This window comes from Hemicordylus capensis, chromosome 6 (genome assembly GCF_027244095.1).
Source record: "Hemicordylus capensis ecotype Gifberg chromosome 6, rHemCap1.1.pri, whole genome shotgun sequence".
In the NCBI taxonomy this organism is placed as follows: Eukaryota; Metazoa; Chordata; class Lepidosauria; order Squamata; family Cordylidae; genus Hemicordylus; species Hemicordylus capensis.
In genome coordinates, this window is record NC_069662.1 from 126,383,433 (window position 1) to 126,405,056 (window position 21,624).

Below are 21,624 nucleotides of genomic sequence, written 5' to 3' on the forward strand. Positions count from 1 at the left end.
TATTTTTCCACCATAGGAAATAATGGGGATTCTAATCGCCCTATCCTAACCCTAACATGGATCCCCAGCTTTCTTTAAAAAATATTTTTAAAAAGCTAAGCTCTAGTCCTTGAAGAAGTGCACTTATGGAGCAAAATGTGTGGTCACCATTTTTCAAGTGTTTGGATTCTTTAGTGTATAATAACTTTTCCTCATAATGAATCCCTCTGAGGATTAATTGCACACTTTCATTTCTTATGTTCATTTTTACTGTCATTGGACAGTGCCAACTGTCAGCTGCCATGTGCCAACTACATCCCACTGCAAGGCAGTGGGGTACTCAGTTTATTATTTTTTTTTTAGGAATATTGAAGTATTTCGATTCTTTGGTGTCTAATAACTTTTCCTCATAATGAATCCCTATGAGGATTCATTATACACCTTCATTTCTTCTGTTCGTTTTGACTGTCATTGGACAGTGCCAACTGTCAGCTGCCATGTGAACCACACACACACACACACACACACACGTACTCAGTTTATTTTTTAGGAATTTTTAAAGTGTTTAGATTCTTTGGTGTCTTCATTACATACCTTCATTTCTTCTGTTCATTTTGACCCCACTGCTTTGCAGGTGGGGGTGGGGAATTAGTGGCATCCCATATGCCAACTAACACCCAACCCGCAAGCCACTGGGTATATAATTTAGGAATTTTTGAGGTGTTTGGAGTATAATGGATCCTCATAGGGATTCATTAAGGAAAAGTTATTACACACTAAAGAATCCAAACACTTTAAAAATAGTAACCACACATTTTTCTTCATAACTCCACTTCTAGAAAGGCTGGAGCTTAGCTTTTTTTTAAAAAAAATGAAAGCTGGGAATGTGGGAGAATTAATAGGAGAAATCTGAATCTAAATTCAATTCAAATCAAATCAGGCATGATTCGATTTGGACCCATATCTAGCCAATTGACCCCATGGGCAATTTGTTCTATCTCCAAATCACCCAAATCAGTTAGATTCGGGTACAAATTGATTTGTACCCAAATTGATTCACGCATCTCTTGTTGCTATCTCTCAGGTCACCCTGCTCCATGAGTCATCTACTCAGATCATTCCACATTTACTTAATGGGGGAAAGAGAATAGGATAGTGCCTACTGGCCTGCTCACTGACATTTCTTGTGGGCATGGACCCAGTAGCTGGCAATCAAAAAGTGTTAGGAAGGGGAAAAACCTCCCCAGTTCTCACAGGCGTTCTGTATATGGCAACTTCTCCTTGCTCATGAATGCCATGTTCATGGTTCCTGAGGATGTGGCTAGTGGTAACACTGGCAGTAGGGTGTGGGGCCAGCACAGATGGTCTCAGTCCCCTCATTCAGTGAACATGGAGATAACTTTCTTGTGAAGAGTGTTACTGTTGATTGAGAGGGTAACTGTTGGAGATCCTGCTCCAGATGGCATCAACCTTTTGCACCAGTAACCCTTATGACTACTAGGGGCATTGGGAGCAGAGATAGTCGGTTAGGGTCTCCCTCTCTTTCCTGTTTATTTCTGCCTCTATGACCTCTCAATTGATAGTGTTCTCAGGAGCTTCTTGGGAGTGACTTCCTTCTTCTTCTACCCAGAATGCTTCTAGCTCTCTCTTTGAGCACCATGCTTCTATAGGTCTCTCTCTGACCACCATGTAGCAAGCAGTTAGATTTAGTTCTTTCCTGTCATCATGTACTACTGAATAAAGTAGATGAGTTTAACCTTACATGAATCACCATGCTTATCATTTACAAGCTGTTGCCCCTGAGAACCTGTTAACTTCTTCTGTAATTGGACTGAGTTAGCTCCTGAAATACTCTGCTATACAGTGATCTCTTGCCAACCGCTAGAGTTATGTTCCTGCAAAACCCCGTGGTTGGCAACTTCATGGTTGGCAAGACATAGGAGTGAACAGAAAATGGGGTTAGGGGAACTGTGATTGCAAAAACACCTCAAAATAAGGGGGGAAATGCTCAAAAAGCACTAAAAAGCACCCAAAACTCTCTTAATATCTACAAGAGGAATGAGCAGATTGAACCTATGGACATTGTTTGAACCCCCAAGCATCACTCAAATGCACTTTAAATCACTAAGAGTCACCTGGAGTCAGCAAGGGTCACCAAATGGAAAGAGCAGATTGAAACTCTGAACCTCCCCTCCCCATCAATAAAATGCTCCCCCCCATTACTAACTTTGCCAACCGTGGATACTCGGATCATGTTTAGCAAGACCAGTCACAATATCTCATTTGTGGATACTTAAAACTGTGGTTGGTGATTACACCCAACAGTAACGTGTGAAAGTCACATTCTAACACTTTCGAAGGAAGGGTTGGATACTAATGTGATTTCATAAAAACAAAGCTTGCTAATTTTATATTTGTTTGTTTGTTTGATTGATTGATCAATACATTTATTGTATATACTTCCCACTACAGAAGTCTCAAAGTGGTTCACAAACAAATAAGAACAGTCAGGAATTTAAAACAAACATTAAAACCTCTTTGACCTTGGAGAGCAGTGCCAATTACCCACAGAACCTCATCTTATTACTCTGTAATGCCAGGTCGGTCCAAAATAAGCCTGCGATAATCCATGACTTGATTATGGGTGAAGGAGCTGAGTTGGTATGCATTACAGTGACCTGGTTGGGAGAGGCTAGTGCTCCAGTTTGGTACCAGCTTCTTCTGGTGGGTTATTCCATAGTGGAGCAGGTGAGAGGATGTTGGCAGGGAGATGGGGTGGCTGTGGTCTATAGCAGGGTTTCTTAACCTTGGGCCCCCAGATGATGTTGGACTACAACTCCCATCATCCTCAGACATGGCCTTTGTGGCTGAGGATGATGGGAGTTGTAGTCCTAAAACATCTGAGGGCCCAAGGTTAAGAAACCCTGGTCTATAAGAATATCATCTCCTTTATCAGGATCCCTGTTAGGGAATTGGCCTATACTGAACATGTGTACCACCTTAAGTGGCACAGCGGGGAAATGCTTGACTAACAAGCAGAAGGTTGCCAGTTTGAATCTCCGCTGCAACTATATCGGGCAACAGCGATATAGGAAGATGCTGAAAGGCATCATCTCATACCGCACGGGAGGAGGCGATGGGAAACCGCTCCTGTACTCTACCAAAGAAAACCACAGGACTCTCTGGGCGCCAGGAATCGAAATCGACTTGATGGCACAGTTTACCTTTACCTATCACTAGGTACTATGGGACTTCTGTTAGTGTCCCGATTATGGGATTTCTGTTGATGTACTGATCACCCTGCTGCCCAACAGAGTCCCTAATGGAGTTAGCATTGTCCAGGCTGTTGTGGTTGGTGGACTTCAATGTTCATTTCAGGACTGGGTTGTCAGGAGTGGTTCAGGAGTTCATAGCAGCCATGAAGACTATGGGCCTATCCCAATTGGTCTCTGGACTGATGCATGATGCTGGTCACATGCTTGATTTGGTCTTTTGCTCCGATCAGGGTGGTGTTCTGTGAGCAAGGACTCCTGTCTTCTCCCCTTTGTCATGGGTGGATCACCATCTGGTTAAGGTAGAACTTACTTCCACAGCCCACCTCTGTAGGGGTGAAGGACCTATTAGGTTGATCCACCTGAGAAGATTACTGGATCCAGTAGAATTCCATGAAGCCTTGGAAGGGTTTAGGGTTGGCTCTGCTAGTGAATCTGTCGATGTTCTGGTGCAAAAATGGAATAATGAACTCACTAGAGCAGTAGACACAATCGCTCCTAAGCATCCTCTCCAACCTGCTTTAAAGACAGCCCCATGGTATTCGAATGAACTACAGGAGCTGAAGCAGGGAGGTAGACTACTAGAGCGCAAGTGAAGGGAGACTTGGCATGCATCTGAACATAGAGTACATTTGAGGATCTATGCTCTGGCAGTGTGGGCGGCAAAGAAGCAGTTATTTTCTGCCTGTGTTGCTTGCACGAATTCACATCCAGCTGAGTTGTCCAGGGTTGTGAGGGGGCTGGTATGTACCCCCTCCCCCTTGAATTTAAACTTGGAACCATCAGGCACCCACTGTGACGTTTTTAATGACTTTTTGTGGATAAAATCTCTCATATCTGGGCTGAGCTGGATTCCACAGTTACTACAGAGTTTACTGTGGAAGTGTCTAGCAACTCCTCTTATGAGATTAGATTGGATCATTTTCAGTTTGTGACTCCTAAGGAAGTGGACAAACTGCTTCGGATTGTGAGTCCTACAACCTATTCTCTTGACCCTTGCACTCTTCTCTTGACCCTTGCCTTATCTCATCTGGTAATCATTATCAGAGAGGGTCTGGTAAATAGTATTAGTACTTGTTGTATACTAGTAGTATTATAATAATATTATAAATGCTTCTCTGAGGGAGGACAGGATGCCTCCTTGTCTTAAGGAGGCTATTATTAGATCTTATTTTAAGAAACCTGCATTGGATCTCTTGAAGTTAGCTAATTAAAGACCTGCTTCTAATTTTCCATGGTTGGGCAGAGTGATTGAGTGGGTGGTGGCCTTTCAGCTCCAGGAAGTTTTGAATGATGCAGATTATCTAGACCCATTTCAAACTGGTTTTCGTGTAGGCTATGGGGTTGAATCAGCCTGATGGATGATCTCCAGTTGGCTATCGACAGAGAGAGTGTGACTCTGCTGATCCTTCTGGATCTCTCTGTGGCTTTCGATTCCATCAACCATGGTATCCTTCTGGGCGCCTGAGGGAGGTGGGGTTGGGTGGCACTGTTTTACAGTGGTTCCATTCCTAGCTCTCTGGTAGATTCCAGATGGTGTTGCTTGGAGACTGTAGTTCTGGAAAGCAAGAACTAAAGTATGGAGTTCCACGAGGCTCCATACTGTGTCCTATGCTCTTTAACATCTACATGAAACCATTGGGAGAGATCATCAGGAGGTTTGGGGTAGGGTGCTATCAATATGCTGATAACACCCAGATCTATTTCTCCATGTCAACCTCATCAAGAAATGGCATATCTTCCCTTAATTCCTGCCTGTAGACAGTAATTTATTTATTTATCTATCATATTTTATACTGCTTGATATGTACATCTCTAGGTGGTAATGGGCTGGATGTGGGATAACAAACTGAAGTTGAATCAAAATTAGACGGAGGTACTGACGGGGGGGGGAATCGGGACCCGAGAGATGGTTTAGATCTTCCTGTCCTGGATGGGGTTACACTCCCCCTGAAAGATCAGGTACGTAGCTTGGGAGTGCTCCTGGACCCAAAGCTCTCCCTGGTTTCTCAGGTTGAGCAGTGGCCAGGAGCACTTTTTATCAGCTTTGGCTGATACGTCAGCTATGTCCATTTCTGGAGATAAATGACCTTAAATCAGTGGTACATATGCTGGTAATCTCCAGGCTTGACTACTGTAGTACACTCAGTGTAGGGCTGCCTTTGTATGTAGTCCAGAAACTATAATTAGTATAGAATGTGGCCAGATTGGTCTCTGGGACAACATGAAGGGACCATATAACACCTATTTAAAAAAGAACTGCACTGGCTGCCGATATGTTTCTGGGCAAAATATAAAGTGCTGGTTATTACCTATAAAGCCCTTAACGGCTTGGGCCCAGGGTTTTTAAGAGAGTGCCTTCTTTGTCACGAACCCTGTTACAATCTTCTGGAGAGGTCTGATTATGATTGCCACCAGCTTGTCTGGTGGTGACCTGGGACTGGGTTTTCTCTGTAGCTGACCCGAGGCTTTGGAATATGCTACCCACTGAAATAAGAGCATCTCCTCTGTTTTATATTTGTTGTGTTAAATTGTGTACACTGCCTAGAGATACACATATTAGGCAATATATAAATATGATAAATAAACGAACATATACCAAATTAAGTTTAAAACAAGATCAGTAAAACTGATCTCCAAAAATGAGATCAAGAACAAGGCATAGTAGTCAGAGTTGATCTATACATACAGGAAAAAAGTGGTATTATATTTCCTGGATTGCACCACTCCAGCCTATTAGTGGGTGGTGGCATATCTGCACATTGTATTGCAAAAATAAGTCTTGGCTAGAACCCTTATCATTGGCTAGCTTTCTATGGGCAAAGTGATTTTAAAATGGGGGTACATACATTCATTCCTGAAACTTCAATTTACTTTCTTAAGTGAGGCAGTTTTGGGAACACTATTTTTTTCTGAAGGTGTATATTGGTCTCCCTCTCAGCTACATTAATTTCTGAAGCAGGCTTGATATAATACTCTCCTTCTCTACAGGGTAACAATATTTAACTATTACCCTATCCAGAAGGGAGCTATCTTTTGCATGCTGGCTTGGTGTTCACCAACAAAGGTGTCTCTCTTCCCCCATAGTCTCCCCTTGTGCCCTCCATTGACTCCTATGGAAGTGCATTAACTTATAACAGCTATAATTTTACACTGACTGGGGACCTAGCCTTGGGGGACGATATGAAAAGCTGACCTGTCCTCCGCACACATTCTGTGCTCTGCTCCTCCTCCCCTTGAGCAATTATACTTAAAACATTGTAGCATTCTGCTGATGAAAGGTTATGACAGCATATCAACACCGTTCTGCTGTTCTGCCTTTTGCCGAGGGAGAGGCTCATTACATTCATCGGAGGGAATTCCTGGGCACAGCCATCAAGCGGCAGGCACAGATTTTAAAACCCTCCTTTTTTGACTGGGATTGGAAAGAGTGCTTGACACTCCTGGCGGCAGCTTTGCATTTTTGGAGTTTGGTGGCTGTTTTGCATTCTCCCCTTTGTGCAGAAGTGAGTGAGGAGCGTTTCATCTCAATAAACTCTCAGTAACTCTAGAGATGATCCAGAATGGAGGGGAAGCAGTTTTCTGAGCCATATAGAGAGAGCCAGACTCGTCAGTCAGAAGCACTGGTTCCAGAGAAAGGATAAGAATATGGGGCTCTTCAACACTGACACCATGTAGTTAAAATGCCTTCTCTACAGAGAAGCACCCGAAAAATGGGTAAAAATTGTTAAAACCATCTCCCCCCTCAAATTCCTGGACATTTTGTATCTAGGATTACACTTTCCCCACATTCAGCACAGGATGTCTGATTCCTGGCCTGTCCAGCCAATCTTGGACGTGTGGCAACCCTAGGGGATTTAGTTACAGTCATTGCCTTGTCCAGCCACTGTAACCGGAGTGCAGGATTGCACCATTAGTCTTGTTCAAAGAACTGTACAACATCACACATTTCTTTAGGCAGCTCCATTAGCTCCTGCTTGGATTGTGATCCCATTCTACGGTGCCTTGGTCTTGAAAATCCTGTCTTTTGCTGAATGGAAGCAAATTCTTTGTAATGACCGCTTGCAATTAGCTCCAATAGCCCATATAATTTGCTTTAAATTAAAGCAAATGATGGAACAAGACACAGCCATTATTGTGCTTTAGGCTTCCTTAATTCTAATTACTACATGTTTGGGTGCTTTACAAAAGGAAAAGGTTAAAACATGTTTTTGTTAGCGATTTGTGATCCTCCCAGATATATGTCTGCATATAGACAGTGTGGAATGCTGGCATGTAAACAGTAGAAAGTAAGCTTACTTCTGTCCCTTCTATTTCAATAACAGCAACCTTTGCAAATGTGACAGTGCTTTCCATCGGTGTATGCTTCAAATAAAATGGGAGCGTATTCTTGTTAGAATATATCATGGTTTCTAGACTGCTTGCATAATTATTCTCTTGCAAATTAGTCTCAGCAATTTTTTTCACCTCTTTCTGTCCTCAGAATCATAAATACTACAGCAGCACAGCTTCATTTTACTTGGAGTTAGTCATGTTTTATTCCTGTTTTCATTTTCACCTTGTTTACCTGTTTTGTTGTCCGTTGTTCATCTCTATCGGTGTGTGTGTGTGTGTATATACGCAACACCTTACCAGTCCACTTTGTGGATCTGTGAAAGCAAGCTGTTGGCTATGCAAGCAAGCTCATGAATGATCCACAATCCAGATAGTCTCTAAGGCACCACAGTATATTTCTATAAATATCTATAGGTTCTGGCTCCTATATCATTTTGTATGAGATTATATGCTTATCAGAAGTGATTCCTCTAGTCCTAAGTGCACGAGGAAGCTGTCACTGCAGTTCTTGGTAACCTGAACTATGGAATATGTTTGCTTATGTGTGATAAAGGCAAATCCATCTCTCTCTCATATGATGGAGACTGTACTATATGTGGATATGTGTCTCTTACTACAACCTCTATCATAGTTACTTCTGAACAGAATAATTTCCCATCTCATATGAAGTGAATAGATTTTAACAGCTAATGTTTTGTGCCATTCTAGTGATAGGCTGGAACATCAGCTACACACATAACAATGAAGTGTAATTGGGCTGGCAGCAGAGAATTGAGGGCAAGAGGGAGGGATGAGCTGGGATGAAGCATGCAGAAAATGAGCATTGCAAGAAATTTATTTCATTTTTTTCATGTCTATCCCATCCTCTTTCTGGCATGAAAACTCATGTTGTTTATAGGGATTCTCTGGCCATGTCCAGACCAAGCAGTGGCGAGACCAGACCTGCTTAGCCTCATCAAGATTGCTTGATCATGTGCCCTCAGCTCATGCCCTGGGACCACAGCTTATCTCTGGGCTGCACAACTTTGACCTCCTGCAGATGCTGGATTACAACTCCCATCATCCCCTAACTATTGGCCACTGTGGCTGAAGATGATGGGAGTTGTGGTCCAAAAACTGCTGGAGGGCCGATGTTGTGCAGCCCTGGGTTGTCTGTCTGTCTGGGTAGTTCACAATCAAATTATGCCACAATAGTACATAGACCCATCTGGAGTTATGCAGTTTCTGTGTGGTTTGCCGTACAGTGGGCAGGGGCATTGTGATGATGCAGGGGTTGCAACAGCTCAAACTGTTGACAGGGAAAACATAGTTAGCCTGTGTTAAGGGACATGTCCCCTTTTGAGGTGGATTTGGTAGGCGTTTGCTCTCAGTTGACTAAAAGGTGAACTTGAGAGGAGCTATTTTCTGCAGGCTTTGTGTGAGTCCCTATTTTTGCTGAGAGCAGCACCAGTTGTTTTACCTTTGTCCATGGCCTTCACTTCTTTCCTCCCAGTCAAAACAATTGGATCACTGGCATGTGACTTGCTGTTTTGAATTGGGAGGAGGGCTTGAGGGAACGAAACCCTTTCACTGAGGCCTGAAACAGTGTGTCAGGGCAGAAGGGAGAGATCTAGGGTGGACAATGAAGCAGTTTGGAGACATCTAGGATGGAAAAGTCAACTGTGCATGTTTTTCTTTAGCAAGATCTCAGAGAGAAAGAGCAACAGCTTCATAATTTTTACCTTGCTTCTTTTGCATCCTGCTGTAGTTACTGCTGTGAAACTGAAAACCTCTAATGAAGGTTTGTACCTTGACATCATATGAGTGTTTGAGCTTTGACATCATAAGTGTTTGAGCTTTGATTTTTGATAACTGGCAATAAAGAGACATTAGAGGGGTGACAAATTGCACTTCTTTTTAAATTTGTCTGAATAATCCCTGGGTTAGCATAGCCTAATACCACAGGCATTCATTTTGCTGGAGAGGAAAAGCCTAAGTTGAGATAAAATATACGTTCTTGGCAGACACGTATATCTTCTTATCAAAAGCATCATTTCTGTGATGCCTGCCTGCTGGATAACTTAAGGAAGATGAGAGACCTAAGACAGCAAATGGCATGAGCCACTTGCTGCCCATAGCCACCATCCTAACAGTGTGGCTGGAAGCCAGTCCCTCTGACTGACTGGCCTTTGTGCCCAATGCACAGACCCCCAGTGGATTTTTTTGCAGAATGTCCACCCCTGCATACCTCCCTGAGCTGTGGCCTTTCCTCAATGCCCAGGTGCTAAAGGTGGCATTAAGAAAGGAACAGCCACAGTTACCTGAAGCCACCGGCCCATGTAGAGATAAGAAGGATCATGTTAAGAAGAAGGCAAACATTTGCCAATCAGGAGATTTTTATGCTCTGTCAACTGGCAGCCGAATGATGTCTCCAGGAAGGGAAAGATAGTAATGTCTTCTGGAGGTGATGAACCTTTAAATGGGCAAATAAGCAAATAAATAAATAAATAAATAAATACACACACATTCTGTGTGTTGTCTGGATTGCACCCCCTTATTAAACTTCAAGCACAAGCCCTATTCAGATATTATGCTATATGAATGTACAGATGTCTGTAGATTTGCACCTGTTTTTGTGTGAATGACTGTACCAACATTAATGTTGAAAGTGAACCTGGGTACAGGTCCTTCAAATTCATGGTAGAGATAGGAAATGCACTGTTGTAACTGGGTTCAACATAACATGTGAGTAACTGTATCTCGGTACAGATCTACACCTGTGTACACCATACACTCATTATACAAGTCTTCAACATAATGTCTGAATAGGGCTACAGACTGCAGCAGAATAGTCTCCACTCCAGTCTGTCCTAATAATCCATCTCCCCCACCAGTGCTGAGCTAGTTGGCCAGAGGATGGGTCTGGTGCCACTTTTTTTTAGTGGGTGATTTAGCTAGCATCAAGCTGCTACATCAGAATCCTCAAGGCCAGACAACCCACCATTATCCTCTTCTTCCCCTTCCATCTTGGGCACAAATAGATTCCACTGCTGTAGAATGGAGAACACATGCTTATGCATCTACTTACTTAAGTGGGATGGGCTGGATATATCAGAATATTACCACTTGCTGTCCTCAGTATTTTATACCAGTAGTGAACGTGTTAACTAGATTTTTAAGAACATTATTAAATCAGAGCTGGGCCAGATGCAAGGACAAGGCTAATGGAATTTACACCCTCTGTATACATTAGGTAGTGCACTAGGATGTTTTCCCCAATTGTAAATTATTTGCCCAAAATAGCTAATTAAAACATATTGGTGTAGTTAAATATATACTCTGCCTATTCCCTATAGTGGAATGCTATACTGAACTGTTTGAATTGGTTAATTTTTCAAATCCATAATTAACAATCCTCTGGCTGACAGCCTTGATTGTATAAATGAGTACACTCAGGTTTGCCATTTAACTAAGCGTGTGTTGGAGACAACCTTCCCTACTGGAGCCAAACTTTGTAATCCAAAGTATCAGCAAATTTGCTGTTGCCAAGAATCCAATGATCCAGAAACAGCCATTTCCTATTTTCATCGAGAAGATCATTACAGATATGTGCTCCTCCTTGTGCATGAAATTTGCAGATGTTACTACTGCAGAATGTCTAGTTGCTGAGAGAGCCAGCTGGTGTCTGGGAGCCCAATCTACTCTAGAAGCAGCCCATTGACTTGAATGAGATGTCACTGTTCCGTATGTTAATGTTATGCTATGTTTGGTCATATACATTGTTGTATCCACTATACAAAGAATATATTGCAACAAAAGCTATGCTGCTCAGGGGTGTAATAAGGTTGAAGTGGCCCTGGGACGTACAGCAAAGATGGGTTCCTCCCCCACCTGCTGCCTTCTCCCCTGCTGTTTGCTGCAGAAGAACGGTATGGCTGTAGCGAAAAACAAAACATTCTCGGCAAGCTCTTTCTCTCAGTCCTATGCAAATAATAATGACACACTCTCCAGCAAGCAGACATTTCCACACCCTGGCTCAGAAACATTTTTTTAACTTATATACCTACTATAGTAACCTCATATATTCATACATCAACAGTGAAGAATGAAGAGTGAGCTGTCACTAATCAGCAGCCCCCTGTCCCGCTCAGGAGCCCAGGGACATTTGTCCTTCCACCCCCCTTCTTCAATTTTAGCTACGCCTCTGATGCTGTACATTACCAGTTTCATAAAGCAGCCTCTTCTTACTATGGATACGTGAACAAATTCGTATTATCTGACTTTGAGTGTAGATTGGACCAGAATAAAGTGTGGAAATGTCAGCTTAACAAAGTAATCTCCAGTTCCCAGAAGATATAGGTAGTTACTAGGCATGCAAGTTTTATGGTGCAATGGATATAATACACTCATAGGAATTCATAAGTGAATGCAGTTTCTGAGAATCTTAATGCTCTCTTACAGCTTTTGCCAACAAGAGAAATTGCCAATTACCTTCCAGTCGTGTGTGATCACTAAGGAATGCCAGGTGTCAGAATGGTCTGAATGGAGCCCGTGTTCCAAAACATGTTTTGATATGACATCCCCCAAAGGCAATCGAACAAGAGCACGGACCATTAAGCAATTTCCTATTGGCAATGAAAATGAGTGCCCAGAACTAGAAGAAATGGAGCAGTGTGTGTCTCAAGGTGATGGTGTGGCTCCATGTATCACGTAAGTATGAACACATCCATGCATTTCCAGCATCTTAAACACCCCAAACCCGCATTGTCTGGGCAGTATAGGCGCTGCTGTGTTGACATTGTTTCTTCCCATATCATTAGGGCAATATGAGATGCCCAGGGCCACATGGGAAGAATCCTCCACTGTGGCTGCTCCCCATGCCAGTGCCCTTGGAAAACTGGGTTAACATTGGCATGCACAATCAACAGTAAAGCAAATGAAAGTAGAATAATTGATTACAGCTTAAGCACACTTAAAACATATATCTAGGCAAATAAGAAAAGCCTTCAGTTAGCATAAAAAGATACTAAGGCAGTGGCAGCTGGTACTGCTGGTGCTTGAAATAGTTTCGAGCTCAAAACACTCGAAACAGTGTGTTTCGAGTCAAAACATTGGAGTGGACGGGCAGGCAGAGGGCAGGGCAGGTGGGTATGGAATGGGCTACAGATTTGGCTCACTCTCCACCCACCCTGCTCTGGCTGCCTCTCTTTCTCTCTGCTCTGGCTCCGTCCCAGTGTTAACTTGAGCTGCATGGGCTGGTCATTCGTCGGGTTGAGCCATGTGGGCTGGTCATTCACTAAGGATCCCAGTGTGGTAAATTTCCAGCCAGTGTGGCTCAAACCAATGAATGTCCAGCCCGAGCATCTCAAGTTAAAGCTGGGGTGAGACAAGAGAGACAGAGGCAGCTAGGGTGGGAACAAAACAACCCCATTTTGATTTGAAACATTTTGAGCACCATTTTGGAAGCCTGTTTTCCCCTGGCTGGTTGGTTTTCTGGCACTGGCTTGTGATCCTGTGGGGGTTTGGGGGAAAGGTTAAACATTTGTTAAAAATCACCTGCTTTCACATTTCTTTTGTAGGTTAGGTGCCAAGTAGCACCCATCGTGCCCTACTACCTAACCCACTTTGGTGTCCTTAGGAGCTACCCATGGGGAACAATGGGGTGTTTCAAGTTTCCCCATTGCTCCCTATGGCCAAAACACTCGAAACGTTTTGAGTTTTATTCTGTCAAAACAGCTGGATTGACTGCTGTTTCGCTGAAACGTTTCAGTTGTCTGTATTTTGTTTTGAGCTCAAAACAAAACGCAAAATCCATTTCATGCTCATCCCTAGGCAACATGAAAATTCATAGGCTGAACAAAAGAATGATGTCCATACTCTGACATTACAACAGCTCAATTGGTGGCAAGCAGGGGCTCCCAGGTATCAAGTCACATCTAGTATTATTAGGAAATAAGTATAACAGGAGTGAGATCCGACTTAAAATATGAGAGAGAGAGAGAGAGAGAGAGAGAGAGAGAGAGAGAGAGAGAGAGCTCTCTGATTTTCAGCGTTTTGCAAGCTGGTATTCAGGCCAAAAAAATGGTGTCTAGTTCCATTGTGAGAACACACCAATACAATTATTAGATGAGGGCAGTATTTTCCACAGAACATTTCACAACAGAATCTCAGTCTTTGAAGTACTCCACACACACAGGGATAAAAGAGCTGATCTGTGTGCAAGGCTGATAAATATTCCTTAAGCATCCTGATGTCTTCAGAAACTGGTCAGTGGGGGAAGTATCTAAAAGTTGCAGTAAATAAATTAGTTCAGCTTAGAGTGTAGAAAATATGGCTGTAAGTAGTTTAGATTCAAGTGATGGCTTTCATCTGTAGCCTCTAATTGAGATTAATATTAACACAAAAATTCAAGAAACTGTCTGGGTGTTGTTGTTTTTAACCTTTTTATTGCCCTCAAAGGAAATGTGTATTATAGAAGTGGGTTTTTTATGTCTTGTCATTTTGCTACTCTGTCTTTGATTGTGGGACATTGTCATTTTTCTTGAAAGAAAAGAAATATCATTCCCCCTCTCCTGTGGCCTGTGGAAATTGTTCCCTTGATATTTGCTTAAAGCACTCGTTGAGTAGAGCATCCTGTGACATTTCTTTTACTTCATAAGGCTGATTGAGATTTTAACTTGGTATCGCAGATCTTCTTTTTTCGTGCACTAGCTGATTGGAAAGCTCACAGCTTCTCATCATTCATCATGGCTCAGCAGGGAGGCCAGAGCGGTGCTCAGAGGAACCACCATCATCTTGACAGTTAAAAGGAACTCAGATATATTTTATTGAAGGAAGGAGGGGTACATAGGGAATAAAACTAATTTTTGCACTGATGTGCAAAGATAAACTTTCATGTTTCTGGTTCTGAAATAGGAAAATTCAATTCTCCCCCCCTCCCCGAAACTTGTAACATTTTCAATGCACACATACCTTAGATTTCTTTGTGTTTTCGATATATGGTTTTAGTTGTGTTTCAATTTACAGCTAAGGATTAGGGAACCTAGAGTTCATTTATTTAGATAGAAAACTTTGATTTCTTCTAGGCATCATTGTTCCTGATGTTTCCAACCCCCCCACCCAAACCTTTATTCTTGGGAAATAATTATCTCTCATTTAGTGTATTAACACTTTCCCAAAAAATGGAAGAACTGGTTTTTCTTTTAAAATTGTTGAGTTGTATCCCAGCTAATAATTAACACAGACATATTGCTTTTGATTTTTTTTTTTTTTTGCTTAAGAATTTTGCTTATGAAGTTAATTGTGTAAATATGGCTTTACTGTGTGTTTAAATTTCTAAGTTGTCGCTTGACAATTTCTTTGGTTCAGGTATGGGTGGAGAACCACAGAGTGGACAGAATGCCACATTGACCCTTTACTTAGCCAGCAGGATAAACGACGAGGAAACCAAACCGCTCTCTGTGGAGGTGGGATTCAGACTCGGGAGATATATTGTGTGCAAGCTAATGAAAATCTCCTCTCCTATTTAAATACGCTAAAGGAAAAAGAAGGTATGTCTAAATCACTAATGAGTTAGCATGAAAGTTGAACATATAATATTTTTAACTCTTCTTCTAAAATTATGTTTAATTTATAAAATACAAGGTGATTCTGAATTGTGGCATTCATGGATCCATGTTAATCTTGAAGTGAGGAAGGTGAACCCTAGTTTCTTAACTTGAGAAATAATCCCTAATTCCCCTCTGCTTCATGTATTCAGTGTGTTAAGATATGTGCTCAGTGCTCCTAGGGTCTTGGGCAGAGATTTTCACAGCATCTGATACCGGAAATCTTTTTACTGGCACTGAATGATGGTCTCCGCCCTTGTTCATTTGGCCTCAAGCCACTTAAGCAAGAATAAAGGGTCTTGGTATTGCTCTTGTAGACTTGTGTCAGAACACAGTGTCAATTTGGAGGATTCAGGCACAACCTGGAATAATCTGCAGTGTATTTATACCACTGTCACCTATATGGGAACCAAAATGATGCTAGCTCCTTGAGATGTCTAAGAGCAGCCAGATGATCATTTGCAGCAGGAAGAAAACCAGTTTTCTATTTCAAGAGAGTCATGAGAAATGTTTCAGTAGCTCAGTTTGTGTTACAACAAAACAAGCATTCCCTTATTGTACTACCTGGAAATCTCTCTTCTCCAACCAGAGGAAGCTCTACCTCTTTTCTTCCCAGTAATCTATGGGCAGTCATCCTACTTAACCATGTGTGATTACCACATGCTTCTTTGCCTCCTGCACCTTCAGGTTACAAACACATTTGATCAAATCAGACAACAGGGCAATGGTAAGGGCAGAGATGTTACATCCATGGCGATTGCCAAGGAAGAAGCATCTACAGGCCATTCTGTTATTAAACCAATATATTTAAGTTAATCTCTCTAAACACATTTCAAATGAAGAGAGACTTCCTTCTTTGTACATAGCCCATTGAAATGGAAACTGTACAAGAGCAAAGATTTTGACAATTTGCTTTTGTACAATGCCCGTTAATTTCAATGTGGATTGTACAGGAGAATTTCTAAGTGGATTGGAAATCCACAGTGTAACACTAGCAGTTCCAAGCTGCCCTTGCTGCTGTGGACTCCTAAGAAACTGCTGGCGCTATTGCACTTTTGTGCAAGAGCGCAAATATTTAGCATGGCTTGGAACCACCTGCATTATGCTGCAGAACTTGTGGGCCACTGAAATGGCTAAATATGAAGCAATCATATGGCATATCAGAACTGACGTTTTTCTATAAAACTTTAAAATGATTAATAAACAGCAAATAAACTTTAATAAATTTATCCAGCCTACAGTGTGCAATGACCTCAACCCCTCCCCACAATGTACTTCAGAATTAGACTGTGCATATAGACCTCTTCCAAAGAAATACAGCATGTACTCCAGGAAAAGAGGGGTCTTAGACTTGTTTCACCTTAAAATGAATGTACCTCAGACACCTACAGTGCAGCATTTGCACATGTTAATTTTTATACATGGAACTGTAACTTGTGAAGACTATGTAGCTAAGTGCCAGTTCCAAGATAGTTACTTAGATCCAAACAATGTACTACTTTCAAAGGGTGCACATTTCTACCCAATAAGGATGGAGTTTTGATAATAAACTACTTTAGATCCCATTTTTTCTTGGCCAGTCACCTCAGTGAATGAAACAGAAATGCTCCTGCCATTGAGATGGTGACAGTTAGCTCTTGCCTAAAAGTGGTAATACAGATATTTATGCTTGTTTTCAGCCTAATGAAGCCAGTAACAGCCCCGTATTTCCACTGAGCACTCAGGATTTTGATAGTTTTTACTTGGTATAAATTAGTATGGAATCTGTCTCGAAATGTGATAGGATAGGATACAGAATCATAAACACAAAAACATTTTATTTCCCAAGACCACTGACTAGAAATTGAGATTGAACTGGAGTGTACAATGTCTTTGGAGACAGTAGGCCATCACAGCAGAGAACGATAGTGGAATTTCTGTGCATTAATGGAAGAAACATGAATCTACAGATTGTGATTAAACCTAGGAAGTGACACAAAGATGAAAAGGGAGCATCTACCACTGTAGCAACAGGGAATCCTAGGTTGTTGTTGTTTTCCGCCCAGCAGCATATGCTGTATATTCATAACAGCTAATTTTGTCAGGCTGTGGTAGAATCCCCTGCTCTCTGGTATTTATGGCAGTCTTTATCCCTGTTATTTCAGAAAGTCAGTCACAGAGCACATCGAAGGCTAGTGCTGCGCCACTTCTATCAATCACTTTTGAAATAACAGGTATGTAATGAAGGCCTCCAACATAAAGTCTCAGTGCACTGTGTCTAAGGACCCCTTCCTCATTTGAGAGAACTATGTTGGCCGTAGAGAGTAAATAGCTCTATAAAATAGCTTCTGTGCTTCTGACCCTGTGGGCTCTTAAAGAATAAAGATATTAAAATAAGATTTTAAAAAGAATAATAAAAGAGCATAATATTTACACATCGACATGGATCACTTGACACAGATAAACTAGGAACTTAGCTGTATCAATATAGATAAATTAGGAATTCCTTACCCATATTCCACTGCATGTTTTACAGGTAGACTTGGGTCACCTAGTTGTGAGGAATACTTTGTGAAGTACATTAGGGAAATGGTTGTGCCTTGCTTGTTCTACAACTTCAAAAAGCTTTCTAGGCATTCAAGTTATACAAGTTGTATCAAAGAATATCTGTGGGAAATGGAAGAGATGCTAGCGAAGCTTCCTGGGCCCTGGCTTAAGTATAAAGGGACTCATCATGCTTACATTGGAAAAAGGGAAAGCGTTATGAGGTCCCTTGATTTACCTCCAGCTTGGTTTAAAATCTGGAGAAGAATTTCCAGTTTACCCAGCTAGCCAGCTCCCAAACCACCTCCTGCCCAGTGAGAAACCAGTGCACCAGAGATGGGAGAGAATGGGGACATCCAATAAATTCCTCTTTCTGCAGGCAAAGTCCTGTTGCCGCTACTCTAACAAGATGAATGATGCTTAAAAAGCAAGGCAGCTTGTGGGTCTGAGATAGCTGGGTGGGCGATTCCCAAAGTGGGATTGGCTTAGAAAATGAGCCAAGCTACTTCCACTTTTTTTTAAGTAGCTCCGCACTTTCCCCCCAAGCCCATCTGAATTAGCCAAGGGGAAGTCGCCATCAGTATGAAACGGTCTTCTTCCAGGAGGCCAGGAAATGCTTTCATTTGAATGGATGAAAATTCTGGTTATGCAATTTCTTTGCCATCTTGGTTCCTAAAGTGGTTTTCTTAGCAGCCTGCCCTCTTCAGGTAAATCTTCCTCTTTCTCCATAAATGTGATTTGAGGGAAGTATGACAGTGCAAGAAGCTTTTTGCTGGTTTCGGACTAGAAACAATGTGAACCTGATTCAGTGTTCAGAAGCAGTATACCTCTGATTTTACCAAATAATGAAGACAAACAACAGTGGGATATTAATGTTATGTGCTATTTATGAGTTTCCCAAGGGCATATGGCGAACCATCGGGGGGGACAGATTATTAGACTACATGGTTGAATGGAATGATCCAGCCAGGGGATTCTTATGTTCTTAAATGTCTCTGGTCTGGTGTATGTAATGGGCTTCCTTCGTTCAGGAGTCTAAAGAAGACACTCTCTCCACTCCCACACCTGGGACCATATTGTGTATGTATCGAGAAGGGGATTCTCATATGCCATCTGCTGCCGCCACTGTCTCTCAGTTCAATTGCGTATGACACTAATTAAGTTTCCGTACTTTTAGGAAAGGTGGAGCTGCAGAAATTGTGCAGCATCAAAGGATCCATTAAAGTCCTCTCTACTTTAGGTGGTCTGAACTAGGCTTTTGTAAGTTGTATCACCCTTTATGTGATGACCTGGACATTTGTCTTTTCTTGGTTGAAATTCAGGTAACATTGATTGATCTGCTATGCAGAGGACAGTGCGAAGAGCTAGAAATATGTGCAAAAATATAATCCAGTGTGTAGAAATATAATCCATTCATAAGAGCAAATGAAATAACTGGATTCTAGAAAATACTACAATATTTGCAGATAATTTTTAATTCCCTGTATTCTGGTTTTAATTTGATATATTTCTGGAGATACAGAATTTACTAACTTTCCCCCTCCTGTTCCAAGACAATTTCTTTACTTCCACTTCATCAGGTTAAAGAGATGAGAAGGCACTTTCTGATGTGTTGTAGTGAAAGGGTTAAAAACATATTATAGGACAAAGATGACTTTGAGAGCTGGTCACATAATGGCCGTGCTTCTGCCCTTTAGGTTAAAGATGACATAGAAATATTTGCAACTAGCATTAAAACTGCAAAACTAGAAAAATAGGCTGGCAATATGAATGTTGAGACTATAAGTTAAGAACATAAGAACAGCCCTGCTGGACCAGACCCAAGGCCTATCTAGTCCAGCATCCTGTTTCAGCCCACCAGATGAGAAGCCCACAGGCAAGAGGTGAGGGCATACCCTCTCTCCTGCTATTGCTTCCCTGCAACTGGTATTTAGAGAGAGCTTGCCTCTGAGGCTGGCCTATAGCCACCAGACTAGTTCCCATTGATAGACCTGTCCTCCATGAATTTGTCTAAGCCCCTTTTAAAGCCATCCAAGTTAGTGGCCATCACCACATCCCGTGGTAGAGAATTCCATATATTAATTTGTACTGTGTGAAAAAGTACTTCCTTTTGTTGGTCCTAAATTTCCTGGCCATCAGTTTCATGGGATGACCCCTGGTTCTAGTGTTGTGAGAGAGGGAGAAAATTTTCTCTCTGTCCACTCTTTCTACTCCATGCATAATTTTATACACTCCTATCATGTCTCCCCATAGTTGCCTCTTTTCCAAACTAAAAAAAGCCCCAGATGCTGTAGCCTTGCCTCATAAGGAAGGTTCTCCAGACCCCTGATCATCTTAGCTGTCCTCTTCTGCACCTTGTCCAGTTCTAGCATGTCCTCTTTAAGATATGGTGACCAGAACTGTCACCTGGAAAACTGTGAGTTTCATTCAAGATAGGGAACTGGTGGCCATGTACTCTGTTAAATTGTGACATTTTACTTATTTGGCTTTACTGAACAAATCTAAAGATAAAGCTTTATGAGTTCATTTGACTCACTGAACATTTAGGTTGACATTCTTCCCGAATTTAAAGAAAAGTGGATTTTGTTTCAGCCTTACTGACTTGCAGCAGACAGTGAGCTTTATTCACATGTAAGAAGAATATGCTGTCTTTTTCCTCCCTACAGCATCCAAACCTGTGGATTGGAAGCTGTGCACAGGCCCTACACCTAGCACTACTCAGTTGTGCAATATCCCATGTCCCATCGAATGTGAGGTATCAGTCTGGTCAGCGTGGGGACCATGTACATTTGAAAGCTGTGATGACCAACAAGCCAAAAAGGGTATGTACATTTTCTGAATGCAGTTTGCTTCTTTTGTTATATATATGCACACACACACACACACCTCGCTTTTCTTCTCCCCTGCAAAAAGAGATGTTCAAGGTGTAAATAGTACACATAAATAGTAGTAGTAGTAGTAGTAGTAGTAGTAGTAGTAGTAGTAGTAGTAGTAAGGCCATTCCAAGAAGGGTGGCTAATATCTGGAATAATGTTGTGCTGACAGGAGAATGTTTGCGCAAACAGGAGAGTGTGCAAATTTTCAGCGATCTTCCCATTCCCTTGAAGCTGGCCGTGCCTCCCAAAAGTATCCTAAAGAGTAGTCGGAACTTCAGGGACATATTTCTGGAGTCACAGGCTGCTGGGAGGAGGGGAAGGATGAGCTGAAAAATCTCCCCTCTGCCCTTGTGGAATGAAGAATACTTTTCCATCAGTGCATGCTTGTCTGGATGACAGCCAGTATGTGCAGCCACAAAGGAATATCATGCCAACCTGGGAGAGATGCTGCCAGTCAATACTGAACTCAATGGATCAATCGTTTGATTCACTCTAAGACAGCATGCTATGTACCTATGTGATTGATTGATTGATTGATTGATTGAAGTGCCGTCAAGTCGTTGTCGACTCTTAGTGACCACATAGATAGATTCTCTCCAGGATGATCTGTCTTCAGTTTGGCCTTTAAGGTCTCTCAGTCCATCCACCTTGCTGCTGGTCATCCTCTTCTTCTCTTTCCTTCAACGTTTCCCAGCATTATGGACTTCTCAAGGAAGCTGGGTTTTCGTATAATGTGTCCGAAGTATGATAGTTTGAGCCTGGTCATTTGTGCCTTGATGCAAAATTCTGGATTGATTTGTTCTGTGAGCCATTTGTTTGTTTTCCTGGCTATTCATGGTATCCTCAAACGTTTTCTCCAGCACCAAAGTTCAAAAGCATCAATACCTTTTCTGTCTTGCTTCTTCAAAGTCCAGCTTTCGCATCCATAGCATGTTATGGGGGAAAACTTTGTCCGAACAAGTCTAACTTTTGTAGGTATAGACATGTCATAGCATCTAGATATTAGGGATGTGTAAAATGATTCGGGTACAAAATGATTTGTACCTGAATCTG

The 21,624-nt window shown here is 41.9% G+C and overlaps 1 protein-coding gene across 11 annotated transcripts in view; it reads left to right on the plus strand.

The window, feature by feature from the left end:
* The window catches only part of THSD7A (thrombospondin type 1 domain containing 7A), a 424,790-nt gene that overhangs the window by 259,555 nt on the left and 143,611 nt on the right, over positions 1-21,624 (plus strand). For 10 of the 11 annotated variants that reach the window (XM_053259796.1, XM_053259795.1, XM_053259797.1 and 7 more), the window contains 4 exons: positions 12,027-12,275; positions 14,934-15,115; positions 17,317-17,385; positions 20,362-20,517. In XM_053259796.1, the coding sequence (XP_053115771.1) occupies positions 12,027-12,275; positions 14,934-15,115; positions 17,317-17,385; positions 20,362-20,517 (656 nt within the window). The remainder of the gene's footprint in view (positions 1-12,026; positions 12,276-14,933; positions 15,116-17,316; positions 17,386-20,361; positions 20,518-21,624) is intronic. The other variant, XM_053259800.1, reaches the window with a different exon arrangement.